Genomic DNA, 15691 nt, shown 5'->3' with positions numbered 1-15691 from the left:
AACACCCCACCCCCAGAGAGAACACCCCACCCCCAGAGAGAACACCCCATTCCCAGAGAGAACACCCCACTCCCAGAGAGAACACCCCACCCACAGAGTGAACACCCCACCCACAGAGAGAACACCCCACCCCCAGAGAGAACACCCCACCCCCCAGAGAGAACACCCCACCCCCCAGAGAACACCCCACCCCCCCAGAGAACACCCCAGCCCCCCAGAGAACACCCCAGCCCCAGAGAGAACACCCCACCTCCAGAGAACACCCCACCCCCCAGAGGGAAAACCCCACCCCCAGAGAGAACACCCCACCTCCAGAGAACACCCCACCCCCAGAGAGAACACCCCACCCCCCAGAGAACACCCCACCCCCCCAGAGAACACCCCACCCCCCCAAAGAACACCCCACCCCCAGAGAGAACACCCCACCCCCAGAGAGAACACCCCACCCCCAGAGAGAACACCCCACCCCCAGAGAGAACACCCCACCCCCAGAGAGAACACCCCAGCCCCCAGAGAGAACACCCCAGCCCCCAGAGAGAACACCCCAGCCCCCAGAGAGAACACCCCACCCCCCAGAGAGAACACCCCACCCCCCAGAGAGAACACCCCACCCCCCAGAGAGAACACCCCACCTCCAGAGAACACCCCACCTCCAGAGAACACCCCACCTCCAGAGAATACCCCACCCCCCAGAGAACACCCCACCCCCCAGAGAGAACACCCCACCCCCCAGAGAACACCCCATTCCCAGAGAACACCCCAGCCCCAGAGAACACCCCCCCCCAGAGAATACCCCACCCCCCAGAGAACACCCCACCCCCCAGAGAACACCCCACCCCCCAGAGAACACCCCACCCCCCAGAGAACACCCCACGCCCCAGAGAACACCCCAGCCCCCAGAGAACACCCCAGACCCAGAGAACACCCCAGCCCCCAGAGAACACCCCAGCCCCCAGAGAACACCCCAGCCATGGTTCCAGTTCTGTAAAAGAAAATCTATAGTTTAAAAAAAAATAAAAAATGGCTTAGAAACTGAAAAAGTATCAGAACAGGCTAAAGGGTCAGACTCTTATAAGACCCATATGAACTCATAACAGGGGCATGGTTTGTTTGTATATACTGTACTGTGGTATAAGTACTTTCAAATAATGTTTAAACTTGTAATGTTTTTCGTAGTAAACGCATTTTTAGGGTTTTTACAATCGTGACCTTTTTGGGATTAATGTCCTCCGTATACTATTCACAGACAAATTCTTATTTTTTTTCCCCTTATGGTTGTTTTGTATGAACTAATTGCTGTATGCTGCCATGGTTGTCCAAATAGATAAACGAGAAGAACGACACGTGCAAACTAGAATGAAGGGATCCGGAAAAAACAGAAACATATTCATTTTGCACAGGAAATAGTGGTCAAAATGTATTTTTTTGTAGGGGGATTAAATCTGGCTAATACGCCAATTTATAAACAAGAAGATTCTTCTGTATTGTATCAGGTCTATCGTTAAAATATGTATTACCTGCGCAATGAAAGGCGTAATTAATGCCCCCACGCGAGCCATTCCACTGCATGTTCCCAGACCCAAGGCCCGTGTCGCTGTCGGATAAACCTGGAAGAGTAAAGTAACATTCGTTATTTCTATGGATTTTTTTTAAAACCGAATTTGAACACGTTTCTCCTGAACCAAACCGCGCCTCTCTGGGAACCCCTCGGACATTTCAACGGCTGTCCAATACGAAGCCACAAAGTCATCCCTCCAATGTGGCTTCCTATTGGCCGACAGACCTTTACGAGATTTGGCAGCCATTTTTATTTCACAGGAAGGGGAGAAAAACACCAACAAGTAAACTGGTATCTCGGGAACCAGGGGGTCTGCTGGAGCTAATTTAATCATTAAAAAAAGAAACCGCTTGGCAAGATTGTTGTTTTAAATTTAATTTTTAAAAAAATAATTAAGTAATGCGTTTTTTTTTTAGTAAAACTAAGAAAAAAATTAATAAGAGCTGTAAATCAGCTAAGACACGTATTTGTAGAAATGTGTCACGTAATTCAAGAATCCATTTTGTCTATGTCGTATACAACTTGGGTAATCACAATTAGGGTTTCTGAGTGTTGAGTAAATTGTATCCCAGAGCTCATGAGTTCGGAATATCAGAGGAGTTAAGACCATGAAATCAGCCTGACAGGAGCATCTTTAGAACGTAGCAATAATTGTAGGATAATAAAGATCGTCCTTAGAGATTAGGAACACCATTAGTGCTATAGCTTGGAGAACAGTCTGGAACAAGGGAGGTTTGTCAGAACAGAGATTAATAGTATGAATAGGCATCTCACAAGGATGTCTGGGAGATGAAAATATAGGGAAACATTGTTCTACTATGAATATCTAGAAGATAACTAGTTTTCTTGCCGTCTATTAATATTAATTGTTATATATAATTTGGCTGATAGTACTTTTTCTCACTAACTGCCACGTATATAGCTGGTTATAAGAAAACTGGTATAAGAAGCCAGCTTTAGAAATGTATATTCAGACTCATTAACATCAACCAAGTTGAAGGATTCTCCATTCACATGCCTGCTGTACTGTATGAGCTTTCTGCCCCCGCGCTGCTCTGGGAACCCCTCGGACATTTCAACGGCTGTCCAATACGAAGCCACAATGTCATCCCTCCAGCGTGGCTTCCTATTGGCCAGCGGGACCTACGAGATTTAAACTGTCGGCGTCGGTATTGGGCTTCTTGCTAATAGAACAAATCTGACATACTGGTAGGTTCTGCTGCTCTTACCTCTGGGGTATAAACGTAAGCTGCCTGAAATCCTCCCGATATGAAGGCTCTTGCAATGAAAATTAAGATGGTGAGGACATTCCTAGGGGGGGCACAGAAAAGAGATGTCACTTGCCTTTGTTGCTGGAGGGATCAGCTATAACGCAAGACTGGAGCTTTATATATATATATATATATATATATATATATATGTATGTATGTATGTATATATATATATATCTCAGTTCATAGGGAGTGTGTGGGACAGTGATGAATCTTGCTTGGTAGCATGGAATGCTGGGAGTCGGAGTTCTAGCTCTAATACTATTCATGGGCAACAACTATGCCAAAGGGATGTAATGGATCTTGCAGAGTTATGGGGCGTCCACTGGACAATAATCCTTCTTGGGTTTATCTGGTGTGCAACATCTATGACACATCTCACATTGGCCCTTAATCTATCTCGTCGCCACCAGAGGGGTCTGCAACGCAAAGGGGTTACAAATATGACTTTGAAATCACATGGCATACATACACAATATAGCATCTTATTATATACACCAACTACATAGATCTAAGCTGAGGCGACAGGTGGGGAATCCGTGCATTTTGTCTGATTTAGTGGAGACACAAGGCGTTAGTATGCTGCACCTTCTGTAATTACTTCCCATTGCTTCCTTCACTATATGAGGAACCAGGTCTGGAAGCGGATCCTGTCCATACGTACCTCCCAACACATAGAAACAGAAGTAGGGCACAGATGGCGAAGACAAAGAAGCAAATGGCCATGGTCTTCTTCCGACCTACTCGGTCAATGATCCATAAGGTCACCAACACACCTGGTGTCAAGTAGAGAGAGAGAGTGGATAAAGCACGAAGGGCCAGATTTGCTAAATAGTGTTAAGTCCTAAGGTCCACTCAGCTGAATGGGGTTGGATAAGGCTTAGCACTGTTGGGTTTCATTCAAGGTTATAGGAAGGGATGATACTCTGAACCTAGAAGGATTCAGTAGAGATGAGAAATACTTTTTCCGTTATGTAAGTCTTGGCGATTTGTTGCTATCCAGACCCTGAAATAAGGCTTTTGCTGGAGCGTAGGGAGGAGAGGGAAATAACGCTACGTTAGTTAAATCATACTTAACTCTGGCGTTACACCCATCCCGACCCTGTGAAAGTCTTATTTCTGAGTCTGCATGGGAGTAACGCTAGATTTAGCTGTGATTTAAATAACATTAAGTTATTTCCCCTTGTTAACCTTAGCGGAGTTTAGTGAACAGGGAATATCTATTTAATAATGCCTGATTTGCATCTCACTATCTCTAAAGTTCGTTATAGTTAACACTATGTTCTTAACGGGGGAAAACATGGCTGAATGTTAAGTTATTGACCTTAGTGAATGCAGCATTATTATTGTAGCCTAACGGAGTCTAGTGAACCTGGGCCATGAAACCCGGGCCTTGGAACCCGGGCCTTGGAACCCGGGCCTTGAAACCCGGGCCTTGGAACCCGGGCCTTGGAACCCGGGCCTTGGAACCCGGGCCTTGAAACCCGGGCCTTGAAACCCGGGATTTGAAACCCGGGCCTTGAAACCCGGGCCTTTGGGCCTTTTAAGCCGTGCTGACCTGGAAATTCAGACAGAGTGGTCCACAGTAAGTCTTTGTAATCTTCCACGGTTAAATATTCACAGGCCAGGCTGCATTTCGGCTTCACTGTTTTTCTTCGGCTGGAAACTGCAACAGCCAAAGCAAAGGATTCTGGTTATTGAACATGAAGCTGCTTAATATGCTATGAAGCCGCCTCTCTCAGTGCTGGAGAATAATTATATATACTAAAGAACATATGTATAAAATAATATAATAACTGTAGCCCCCCCCCTTTGGGACTACTATTTCCCTTAATGAGTTAACTGTGTGGGATTATCCGGGTTACTCCCCTTCCCATCATGCGATGGTCTGATCTATATGGATGATCCATAATATCATGTGTGGGTGTGTATTTGTCAGGGCCCTAGCGCCAAGACCATGAAACCTAGATACCTGAAACTTTGCATGCATACTAAAGGCACCCCAGGGGTGTGCATCTGGGGGGGGGGGGGGTGGAGGGGGGAGGGGGTGGTCGTGTAGGTGGGGATTTATTTTCTCCTGTTTTTAACTGCTCCGCTTCTGATTGGTTGTTCCCTCTCAGCGAAGCTGCTGATTGGTTGGTTTTGATTGACGTTTGCTTTTCAGGGAGGTATGCTGAGTTGGCGGCCTTTCAGACATTCCTTATGGGAAGAGTGTGAGGTGGGGGTGTAAGAGAGGAAGGGGGAGAGGTGGGGTGTAAGAGAGGAAGGGGGAGAGGTGGGGGTGTAAGAGAGGAAGGGGGAGAGGTGGGGGTGTAAGAGAGGAAGGGGGAGAGGTGGGGGTGTAAGAGAGGTGGGGGTGTAAGAGGAAGGGGGAGAGGTGAGGGTGTAAGAGAGGAAGGGGGAGAGGTGGGGGTGTAAGAGAGGAAGGGGGAGAGGTGGGAGTGTAATAGAGGAAGGGGGAGAGGTGGGGGTGTAAGAGAGGAAGGGGGAGAGGTGGGGGTGTAAGAGGAAGGGGGAGAGGTGGGGGTGTAAGAGAGGAAGGGGGAGAGGTGGGGGTGTAAGAGAGGAAGGGGGAGAGGTGGGGGTGTAAGAGAGGAAGGGGGAGAGGTGGGGGTGTAAGAGAGGAAGGGGGAGAGGTGGGGGTGTAAGAGAGGAAGGGGGAGAGGTGGGGGTGTAAGAGAGGAAGGGGGAGAGGTGGGGGTGTAAGAGAGGAAGGGGAGAGGTGGGGGTGTAAGAGAGGGAGGGGGAGAGGTGGGGGTGTAAGAGGAAGGGGGAGAGGTGGGGGTGTAAGAGAGGAAGGGGGATAGGTGGGGGTGTAAGAGAGGAAGGGGGAGAAGTGGGGGTGTAAGAGGGGAAGGGGGAGAGGTGGCGGTGTAAGAGAGGGAGGGGGAGGAAGATTTAGAGGGGGAGTATGAGTAAGCGACAGTAGGGGAGAGAAATACATGGGGGGAGGGAGAGGATGTGAGAGGTGGGTGTGTAACAGAGGAAGGGGGAGGAAGATAGAGAGTAGGGGAGAGAAATACATGGGGGGAGGGAGAGGATGTGAGAGGTGGGTGTGTAACAGAGGAAGGTCACTGATGGGGTGTGAGTGTCACTGAGGGAGTGTATCAGTGAAGAGGGTGGATGTGACTATAATTTGGGGTGAGAGTCTCAGTGACTGGGGTTTGGGGTGCAGCCTCACTCACTGCAGGGTAGAAGTATTGATCGGGTTAAAGAGGGCGCCATTATCCATTTGATTCACAGCTTCTGCCATGGAAAAGATGCCTCCAGAGTCCTGCAACCCGTGCGTTACCGGGTACTTATCTAGTCACCACTAATAATAATTATTTCTTAAATAAATGGAATGAACGCCGCCCGTTTCCAGAGCATTATAAATCGTTTGCCCTGCTTCCACCACAGAGGTGGCTGCATCCGTATCTGCCTTCGCAATGTACAGTACTGTGTAACATTACTCTGCAAGTGGGAGTAATAGGGAGAGATAGAGTATATCAGATGAGCGGGAGGGGGAGGTCTAACGCCGTTACTCACTGCTGCACACGTCTCCCGCTTGGAACAGCTCCGTCGTTAGGAGAACCAGCCCGTAGTAAGAGAAGGCGTTCGAAAACCTGGGGAGGACCGGGCATTGTTAGATCGGAGTGGCCAACTCCAGTCCTCAAGGGCCAGCAACAGGTCAGGTTTTAAGGATATCCCTGCTTCAGCACAGGTGGTTCAATCAGAGGCTCAGTCTGAGACTGAGCCTCTGATTGAGCCACCTGTGCTGTAGCAGGGACTGAGGAAGCCAACTGTGCTGAAGCAGGGATATCCCTAAAACCTGGCCTGTTGGTGGCCATTGAGGACTGGAGTTGGCCTCCCCTGAATTAGGTTATCACGGTGCCCAAAATCAAACGAACGTGCGTCAACATTGTTCAGCTCGGCGTATACCCGAACAGGTCTGTTAATAGGGTTATGGAATGGAAGGGCTCCGGCGCAACTGCGCATGACAGACTCCAGAAAGGTCCCGGATGGATTCAAGAAACTTTATTGGCACAAAGAACACACTGGGGCTACACCACGTCTCCGAGACGAAGCCCTATCCTAGAGGGTGAAACGCGTAGAGGGGGAGATCGTGGTGTAGCCCCAGTGTGTGTTGTGCCAATAAAGTTTGTTGAATCCATCCGGGACCTTTCTGGAGTCTGTCATGCGCAGTTGCGCCGGAGCCCTTCCATTCCATGTACTTCTACTGAAGGCTGCACGCGGGAGTTGGAGAGTAGAGGAGAGCAGGACCCAGACCGGAGTTGAGATATAGGTAAGGGTCATTACCTTTCCCACACACTCCGGTCATTCTAGTGGCCACACTTAGCTCCCTCCTTCCCAGCCCACATGACGACACTGACACCATTTGGTGCTATTGCTGATTACAGAAGCGCAGGACAGGCTTTTCTTTGGATCACTGTTAATAGGGTTAGTGCAGACTGAAGCGGCTATGTATCAACCCAAAATATAGCTGAAGCAGCGCGGATGTTTCATTATATAAAAAAAATGACACTAATACTTGATATTTACGAACACTGGTTTAAAAAAAAATGACGAATGCACATCGTTCTCTTCTACCTGGCACTGTGATACATTCTAGCACGGGGGGCTCATCACCCGTCCTCAAGATCCCCCCAACAGGCCAGGTTTTCAGGATATCCCAGCTTCAGCCCAAGTCTAAGACTGAGCCTCTGATTGAGTCACCTGTGCCGTAGCAGGGACTGATGAAGCCACCTGTGCTGAAGCAGGGATATCCTGAAAACCTGACCTGTGGGGGAGGGGAGCACTTGAGGACTGGAGTTCAGCACCTCTGCTCTAACAGATAACACACAGATAGATGGGCCCCCTCCTTACCAAATAAACCAAAGCAGCAGAGTCGTACATCTAAACTGAGGCGTGAAAAGGTCCCGCATTTTGCCGCGATCCTCCTATTTATAAACAGAAAAAAAACTGTTAATATTAAATGGAATTTGTTAGAAATTCTTTGGATTTTTAAAATGTCATTTTTACGAAATTGCACCCAGAACTTCCCACAGCTTTGAAAATCATTTTGTTCTGTGTTTTAATTGACGGTTTTGTACCTTTTTGCCTAACGTTAGTTTGGAATGAAGGCGTGTGTAGCTCGCGCTGCTGCAGAGTTGTACCGCGACCCTTTTTAGAATCATAGGGCTCTATCTCAGGGCCGGCGTGATGGCGGCGCAGTCGCTGCCACTGAGCCCTGCGTTACAGAGGCCCTGAGCTCCCCCACAATAATTAAAGTGATTGCCGGGGAGGTTAGCGTGCGGCCTCTGTAACTCTCTTACCTTCTCCTCCCGGCATCTCCCCCTGCCTGGTCCTGTCATTATGGCTCCGCCATGCCAAATGGCATTGCGTTGCCATGACAACGGGGCGCCACATCATGTCACGTCGCCTTGTGGCGTCACGTTGCCATGACAACGTGACGGCCCATGGCAATTAGACACCATGTGATGTCGCGGAGCCGTAATGACAAGACCCTACAGGGGACGATGCCGGGAGGAAATGAGATGCCGGGAGTTGATGCCGCTGGGGAAGGTAAGCGCCGAAGCCGCGCACACGTCACTGCACCGAGCCCCGCAAACATCCCAACCGGCCCTCTATTAAAGGCAAACTTTAGGCGGAAAGTTCTTTTGTCACAACTCGCACTGATATATACCTGCGCCCGGCAGCGTCTATCTGTGTTGCGCCCTTTCCGGGTGCGTCTGCCTGCGTCGAGATGAGCGATTTTATGGAGCGACTGGGAGGAGTCAGGACGGAGTTAAATTTGCAAATTGGCGCTGGTCTACGTGCTGAGAAATGAGCGGCTCGCGTTGTTTTTTTTTTAAGGTTTTCTGCGTCACCTTAAAGTTGATGTAAGCTGGATTTTTTTTAACGCAGCATGTTCTGCAACCGTAGAAATACACCATACATATGTCGCGTTGCAGACGGAAAAATTGTCATATTTCCGTACGCCCCATTACTGATTGACGGTTAAAACAAAGAAAAAAAAAATGCTTCCTGACCAACGTGGCATGGGCAAGAAACGCGCTTCTGCTCGCCGTGGCGCATAATAAGTGTGACTACACCTGTAAGGCCGTGATTATAGCAAAAGTCGCGTGCCGCGCGCCGCCGCGGAACTGCAGGGCGGATGTCTCCTGGCGCGATCCTCAGATTTGTTCTTGGCTGTCCGACGGCCGCGTCACGTGAGAGTTTCCAGCCAATGAGGGCGAACCGCTCACGGCCACGCCTCCGCCACGCCCCTTTGCCTCCTCTGCCTTCTCCCTGGTATAATCACGATGCCACTGAGCGGCAGCGCAGGGTGACGTCACCAGATCGCGCTGCCGCTCAGCCGCATCTGGTATAATTGAGGCCTAAGTCTCACACACCACAGGCCTCCCCCGGTATTTTTGAGGTTACTGACCTGCCTCGATATAATGAGTTTTCCCAGGGGCATGGGGGCCCCGTTTTCAGTCGCAATACGTCTCAGGGTGGCGATGGCCTTCTCCTGATTCCCAGACAAGACATCATACCTGGCACTTTCAGGCAGCCACTGAGGTAGAATACAGAGTTTGGGTCAACAATATGGATAAACCCAACACAGATTTGCCCATACGTCCTAATCTGGCTGTACAAGGAGTAGTTTCCCATTTTTTTAACTTTAATTTAACTAAAACCAAAGCGGTCCAAAAATGTATAACACACAGGAAATTAAATCAGCTGTTAGCTTAGTTTTTTATGATCAGGTAATGGCAACGTTTAGTGCTTAACTTACTTGACACAGCTGAGACTATATACTGTTTGCCTATATATTAGTAAGTAGATCCAACCCCCCTCGCCCCCCCTCCACAATCAGCTGTTTACTACTTGTTCACTTGGCACATAATGCGCTATGATGCATGGTGTAAAGGCTTATACCCTGTGACATTATGCTATTTAAGCTTATATTAACATAAAATATAGTAAGAGTGGAGCTGACTGTATCTGTCTTTTCCACTCTATACCCTCAGGATATAAACAGAACACGTTCATAGTACTACTGGCTATTAGGAGAGTACCCTGATTTAAATTTTATTGAATTTTGTCTACCTTACACAATATTGTGCCTTATTTTAACATATACTTAATAAACTTTGTTTTTATTTTATCATCTTTTCAACTTATTATTACTAGGAGGGGTGCGCCATTTTTCTGGGATCTCTATATCTCATGTACCCCATGGTACAACCCCTTTTTTGTCTTAGGTCATTGCCCGGGTAGCACCCCCTTTACACAAACATTTTTGGGGATTTTTGTAGCGAGGTACAACATATATGCTTCTACCATGACTGAATAACGTCAGATTAATTCCCAGTGTTAACCTGAACCGCCATAAATGGGTATGCGGTGTTAGGGGCTATGGGCAGCAAAAAACAAACAATATGTTATTTCAAGAACTAACACTGGGTTAACATTGGGCTATTCCCTTCAGGGGATAGGCGTAACTATTAACCTAATGTTAATTTAGGTTAAATAGCTCTGAACAGAGCTTAGTACATCTTAGCCACAATGTGTAAAGTACCCTATTAACTGCATATCATTCACGTAGGTCTATGTTAACTAGACCGTGAACCCACGTTCTCAGCACAAGTTATCTAACCCGTAAGCTACATTTATCAATCACATGAGTGGGGCGTGAACTGATTCATTGGGTATTGCTCCGATGTAAGAATAAACCGTTTGTGTCAAATGCTTACAAAGCAAAAAATTGCGAAGAGCAAGAGCGGCAGGGCCGAGAGGATGAGAAGCCAACGCCAGCCTAGTGTGGGCATTACCAAGATAGCCAGGAGCACCTCAAACACGGTGCCGATGGCCCAGAAGATCTGCCAAATGGAAAAACACAGGTTAACAGGGTACATGCATAATACGGAGAGAAAATGGCCACAACTGCAATGTCATGGAAAATGAGGTATTGGAATTTATTGTACATATTTATAACGTTATGGTTTCATTGAGACCTACATCAAGAGACAGACAAAAAGTGACTACAAGGGAGTGACTTAGGGGTTTGTTATATCTGATCCAAAGTGGCCGAAATTCCCCATTGAGGCTACTGGGGAGAACCCGGTTTGAATTCCAGTGTCAGCAACTGGTGACCTTATCATATACCCCACTGGTTGCCAATCTTTTTCACCTGGTCCCCCCAAAAAGCTATTGTTTTGCCCTTGAGACCTCCTTCTGTATTTTGTGCGCAAAGTAAGATGATCAACACTTGGGTATTTTGCTCTTAAAATCCCATTTAAAACCAAAATAATAAAACTTTGTGGAATGTGCTAATTGGGTTATAGATGCCTTCTTTCGCCTTCTCTCTCTCCATTGTCACTCTCTCTGATGTTCTCCCCGTCTTTTTGTTATGATGTCCTCCTTTCTCCTTTCTGTATCTCCTATCTCTCTGAGCACCCGTTATATTTGCGGTCCCATCCTTTCCCCAGTTGGGAAATATTGACATCATGTTTTCGGTGTTAGATGGAAGTCAGCATCCGAGTACCACCGAGATTCCAGCCCTGTAACCGGAATCATGTGGTTGCAAAGTGCTCTGTGACAACAGGAATGGGGGGGAAAGTCCTCCTCACATATGCAGCTCTGTAGGAGCTGGTACAGTAGGGCCCCACTCATACGGCGGGTTTCGTTCTATGCCGCCGCCAGAAAGCGAAAAGCGGTCGAAAAGAGGAACATAGCATTTGCTATGTCCACTGGCGATGTTATGTCTTTCCTACCCCTTCTGCGCATGCGCGACCTCGGCCGCTCCCCCTTCTGCGCATGCGCAACCTCGGCCGTCCCCCTTCTGCGCATGCGCAGACACAGCGTCCCCCTTCTCAGTACCGCCGTATTGGCAGATCGCCGAGAAGCGAAACGCTGAGAAGCGGGGCCCTACTGTAATTGAACATAGGGTACCCTATAGGATCTCTCAGGGCCTAAGGGTTTGTAAAATTGTTGGATTGTAGGGTATTTGGGACAATGATATGCTGAGGCTTCAGGATAATATCTATATGTTCTACTTCTTTGGGAACAGCCGAAAACTGCCCCTTCCTTCCTATTTTTTACTTGGCCACATATTTACTAAGTGGTCCTATGCCATGAGACATGTTCTGATGCCGGAAGACTCCTTGTGGTCCATCCATGTGTCTTCCGGTGATCTGGAAGTTATGGAGTAGCACCACTCAGGTCATTGGCCTTCTATACAGCACCACCAAGGAAGATGATGGAAAACTATGGTTCATGGTTGGATTAATTTGAGCTCCATTACCATGTTTACAACCCTCATAAGTAACATAGTAGATAAGGTCGAGAAGAGACATGTCCATCAAGTTCAACCCGTGTTAAATTTAGACGACATATACTTATCCTATATCCGTACTTACAGTATATTGATCCAGGAAAAGGAAAATTTAAAAAAAACAGTGAATCATTATCAAATGATGTCTCATAAGGAGAAAAATCAATTCCTTTCTGACTCCAGTAATGGCAATCAGATTTCTCCCGGAAAAAACATCCTTCCCATGTTTACTTATTTGGTATATCCCTGTATATCTTTCCTTTCTAAAAAGACGTCCAACTTTTTTTGTACATATCTATTGTATCTGCCATCCCTGTCTCCATGGGTAATGAATGGCCCCATTGTAACTGCCCTTACTGTAAAGAACCCTTTCCTTTATTGCTGGTGAAATCTCCTTTCCTCCAACCTTAAGGGATGACCCGTGTCGTTTGTACTGCCCTTGGGATGAATAATTATTTTAAAAGCTCCTTGTATTGTCCCCGAATACATTTGTACAGCTCAACCCCCTTATAACGCTGTGCTTGGGGTCCAAAGAATCACATCGCGATATAAGCGGATCGCGTTAGAAATAATGTACACTTGTATGTATTGTACAATAAAGTATTTAAGATACCAATAATCGTGTTGTAAAGTATTCATAAATACGAAAAGTGGGAGCCACGCTTGCATCACGTAAGCAGATTCGCGTTGTAACGAATCGCATTATAACGGGGTTGAGCTGTATATAGTTATCATATCCAAGATGTCTCTTTTCTAAAATAAACAAATCTAATTTCGCTAGCCTCCCCTCATACATCAGATTATCCGTCCCCTTTACTAATTTGGTGGCTCTTCTCTGCACTTTTCCTAGTTCCATAATGTCTTTTTGGTGCCCAAACTGTACTCCATATTCAGTGTGTGGTCTTACTAAGTGATCCAAAGGGATCCAAACCAAAGACTCTGCCGCAAAAACGCGGGTAAGAAATCCTTGTAGTGAAGTCTTACCTCTATCAGCAATATACACTTGGCTCTGGCTTTCATGGGTAGGAACTCTGCGTATAAGGTGACCCTGCAAAGAAATGACAAACATGAGATTTATAAGAATACAGCCAGATGGCAACTTTCTTTATGGTATATTTTAAATAAATCAAGAAATTTCCTGCCAAAAATGTTTGGGAAAAACACAAATTAAAACAGCAAATTTTTAACTCCCCCCCCCCCCTGAAATTATGTCTTAACAAAATAACAGCCACTGCCTAAACGCCTAAATAGTGTAGGCAGAAAGAAAGCAATCGCTGTTAGGGTCATGAGAACAGACAAACAAACATTTATTTTTGTATAGCGGCCCAAGGAGGGGAGGTTTGTACTTATTCTACATGCCGCGTGCGTCTGATGTTATACGATAGGTGACTATAAAGCTTATTGTTTAGTGATTGTTATTTACTACTTGATAAAGCACTGGTGAGCGCGAAACGCGTAGGAGGCTCGCTGCACCTCCGTGTTAACCATGGGCCAATCAATCTTTTCCATTTTCGTCTCTGGAGTCCACCTCTTTGATTTTTAGTAGGGCTCTGTATTTTTCTTGTTTGCATTCTACATGGGCCGTGTGAACTTACGACTGTGGGACACCTCCGATTCCAAAACCGACCAGACCTCGAAGCACAAGAATCCAGCTGTAGACTGGTGCAAAAGCGCTGAGAATCCCGTAATAGAGGGTCCAAAACACACTGATCTTCAGACCCTGTGCAAGGGAAAATGATTGCGGTGTCAGGAAAAGACCGGCCGACTGAGCTGATGGGAGTCGGGATGATGAAAGTAGAGTGATGGAAGAAATCCAGGAACCGTTGGCTGACAGTCATATTAACATAAATCCCCAAATACAAGCTTTTTATTGGTAAAAGGCATGTAATAAATTGCATGTGTTATGGTGACTTCATAGGAGGTGCTCACTTATGTGTAAGCTTTTGTTTCCCACTCTGATGTAACTATTGTCTTATGCCCAATGTTGGAGGATCTGGTGATCCACCTGGTAAATACGCCAGGGGCACATAGGGATTTCCTTGGGTTTTATATAGAGGGTTAGTGATGCTCCTGTTATAAACACATAGGGTATGTAGTAACACCCCTGGTATTTACACAAGGCACATCGAAAACATAGAATTTGACGGCAGATAACCACTCGGCCACCTAGTCTGCTCATCTTCAGACCACATTTGATCCTTGGCTTTCTTGTATAGTTAGGATATCCTTTTGCCTTTCCCAAGCTACACTACACACGGAAGGATATGGGCAAGGTCGTAGGCACAATGAGACAGAGGCAGGTCAAATGAGCTCATTGGGAAGCTTGTTGTGGACTTTCTTCTCCCTGTTGACAGAACAAGCTCCCATTCTAAAGGAAATGTAGTACTAGAGAAGAAGGGGAGGTATCCGCAGGATCAGGGTCAGGGGAGGAGAAGACTTGGTCTATAGCTGGTGAAGAGGAAGAGTTTTCCAACCCCCGAGTTGCAGGCTTTAGCTTGCTAAAGAGCTGCTGATATCGGGGCTAATAGTCAGTATCTATTACAAATGCTGTAGGTTCGTAGCTACACCTGTGGTGCTGTAGAAGCTTTAATAACTGGTAACAACTTATTTCACCATAGTCTTCTTTTATTGGTAAGGAACACGCCGCGACTGAGCTTAAAGAAAAGGTCTCGGTGTAGCCCAAACAAAAGAGCTCGGTGAAGCCCAAATCGTGGCGGTTGTTCTCTGCATCATCCTCGTGAATAAAAGAAGAAGAAGACGATGCAACTAGTTGTTACAACACTACAGGTGTAGCTACAACGTTCCATAACGTTCTTCATATTATCTCAGCGTCTGGGACCACTTTGAAATATTGAGCAAGGACCCGTTAAACTTTATTTTGAGATATATTTTGGACATGTTCCTAGTTGTCAGTTATCTATGACAAGCCTCATGTGCACAAACGACGGTCCAACACTTACAGTTTTCCTGCCGTACTGGTCAGAAAAGTTTCCCCAGAGAGAAGAGCTGGACATCATTCCAACAAACACCACCTGCGAAGCAGAGAGCAAAGAATGCAGTGACCGTGTGCACCCACCAAGGGAGCTTCTGTAGTGATGGCAATTCCTTCCCGCCCCTATACTCTACCTAAAACCCACAAAAGAAGGGTTTTCTTATTTTATTAAGCACACAAGTTATGGGGAGTAAAAAAAAAAAAAACCTCCAACGTTCAGCAATGATAAAGAACACTTTACATCTCAGACAGGCCCCAAACCTTCCTGACCCCATAATCACACGGCATATAGTGCTTCCGTTGCAGCCAGGGATTCTGGGTAATGAAAGGTGTAATCTTACCCCAAATCAACTTTAAGCCAAACATGTTATATTAAACCGCAGCCAATTACAAACACAGAACATATCCCCAAATCTATTTGTCAGGGAGATCCTGTGGTTTTTCTCTCCCAGAATCCCCTGCTTGTCTCACTGTTTGCCTCTTCCTCCCAAGTGAGGGCGGTGACGTCATTAGACTGGAATCAAAGCTTCATCCTACTGCGTCTGCCA

General features: G+C 46.8%; 1 protein-coding gene across 3 annotated transcripts in view; it reads right to left on the bottom strand.

The window, feature by feature from the left end:
• SVOP (SV2 related protein) overlaps positions 1-15691 on the bottom strand; it is a 46133-nt gene that overhangs the window by 1963 nt on the left and 28479 nt on the right. For all 3 annotated transcript variants that reach the window (XM_075568787.1, XM_075568786.1, XM_075568785.1), the window contains 11 exons: positions 15112-15183; positions 13747-13871; positions 13136-13199; positions 10572-10697; positions 9260-9388; positions 7696-7769; positions 6358-6434; positions 4388-4495; positions 3494-3605; positions 2788-2869; positions 1518-1607 (listed from right to left, as the gene is read on the bottom strand). In XM_075568787.1, coding sequence (XP_075424902.1) covers positions 1518-1607; positions 2788-2869; positions 3494-3605; positions 4388-4495; positions 6358-6434; positions 7696-7769; positions 9260-9388; positions 10572-10697; positions 13136-13199; positions 13747-13871; positions 15112-15183 — 1059 coding nt within the window. The remainder of the gene's footprint in view (positions 1-1517; positions 1608-2787; positions 2870-3493; positions 3606-4387; positions 4496-6357; positions 6435-7695; positions 7770-9259; positions 9389-10571; positions 10698-13135; positions 13200-13746; positions 13872-15111; positions 15184-15691) is intronic.

Source organism: Ascaphus truei, chromosome 13, assembly GCF_040206685.1.
Source record: "Ascaphus truei isolate aAscTru1 chromosome 13, aAscTru1.hap1, whole genome shotgun sequence".
Taxonomy (NCBI): domain Eukaryota; kingdom Metazoa; phylum Chordata; class Amphibia; order Anura; family Ascaphidae; genus Ascaphus; species Ascaphus truei.
This window is presented reverse-complemented; position numbering and strand designations above follow the sequence as displayed.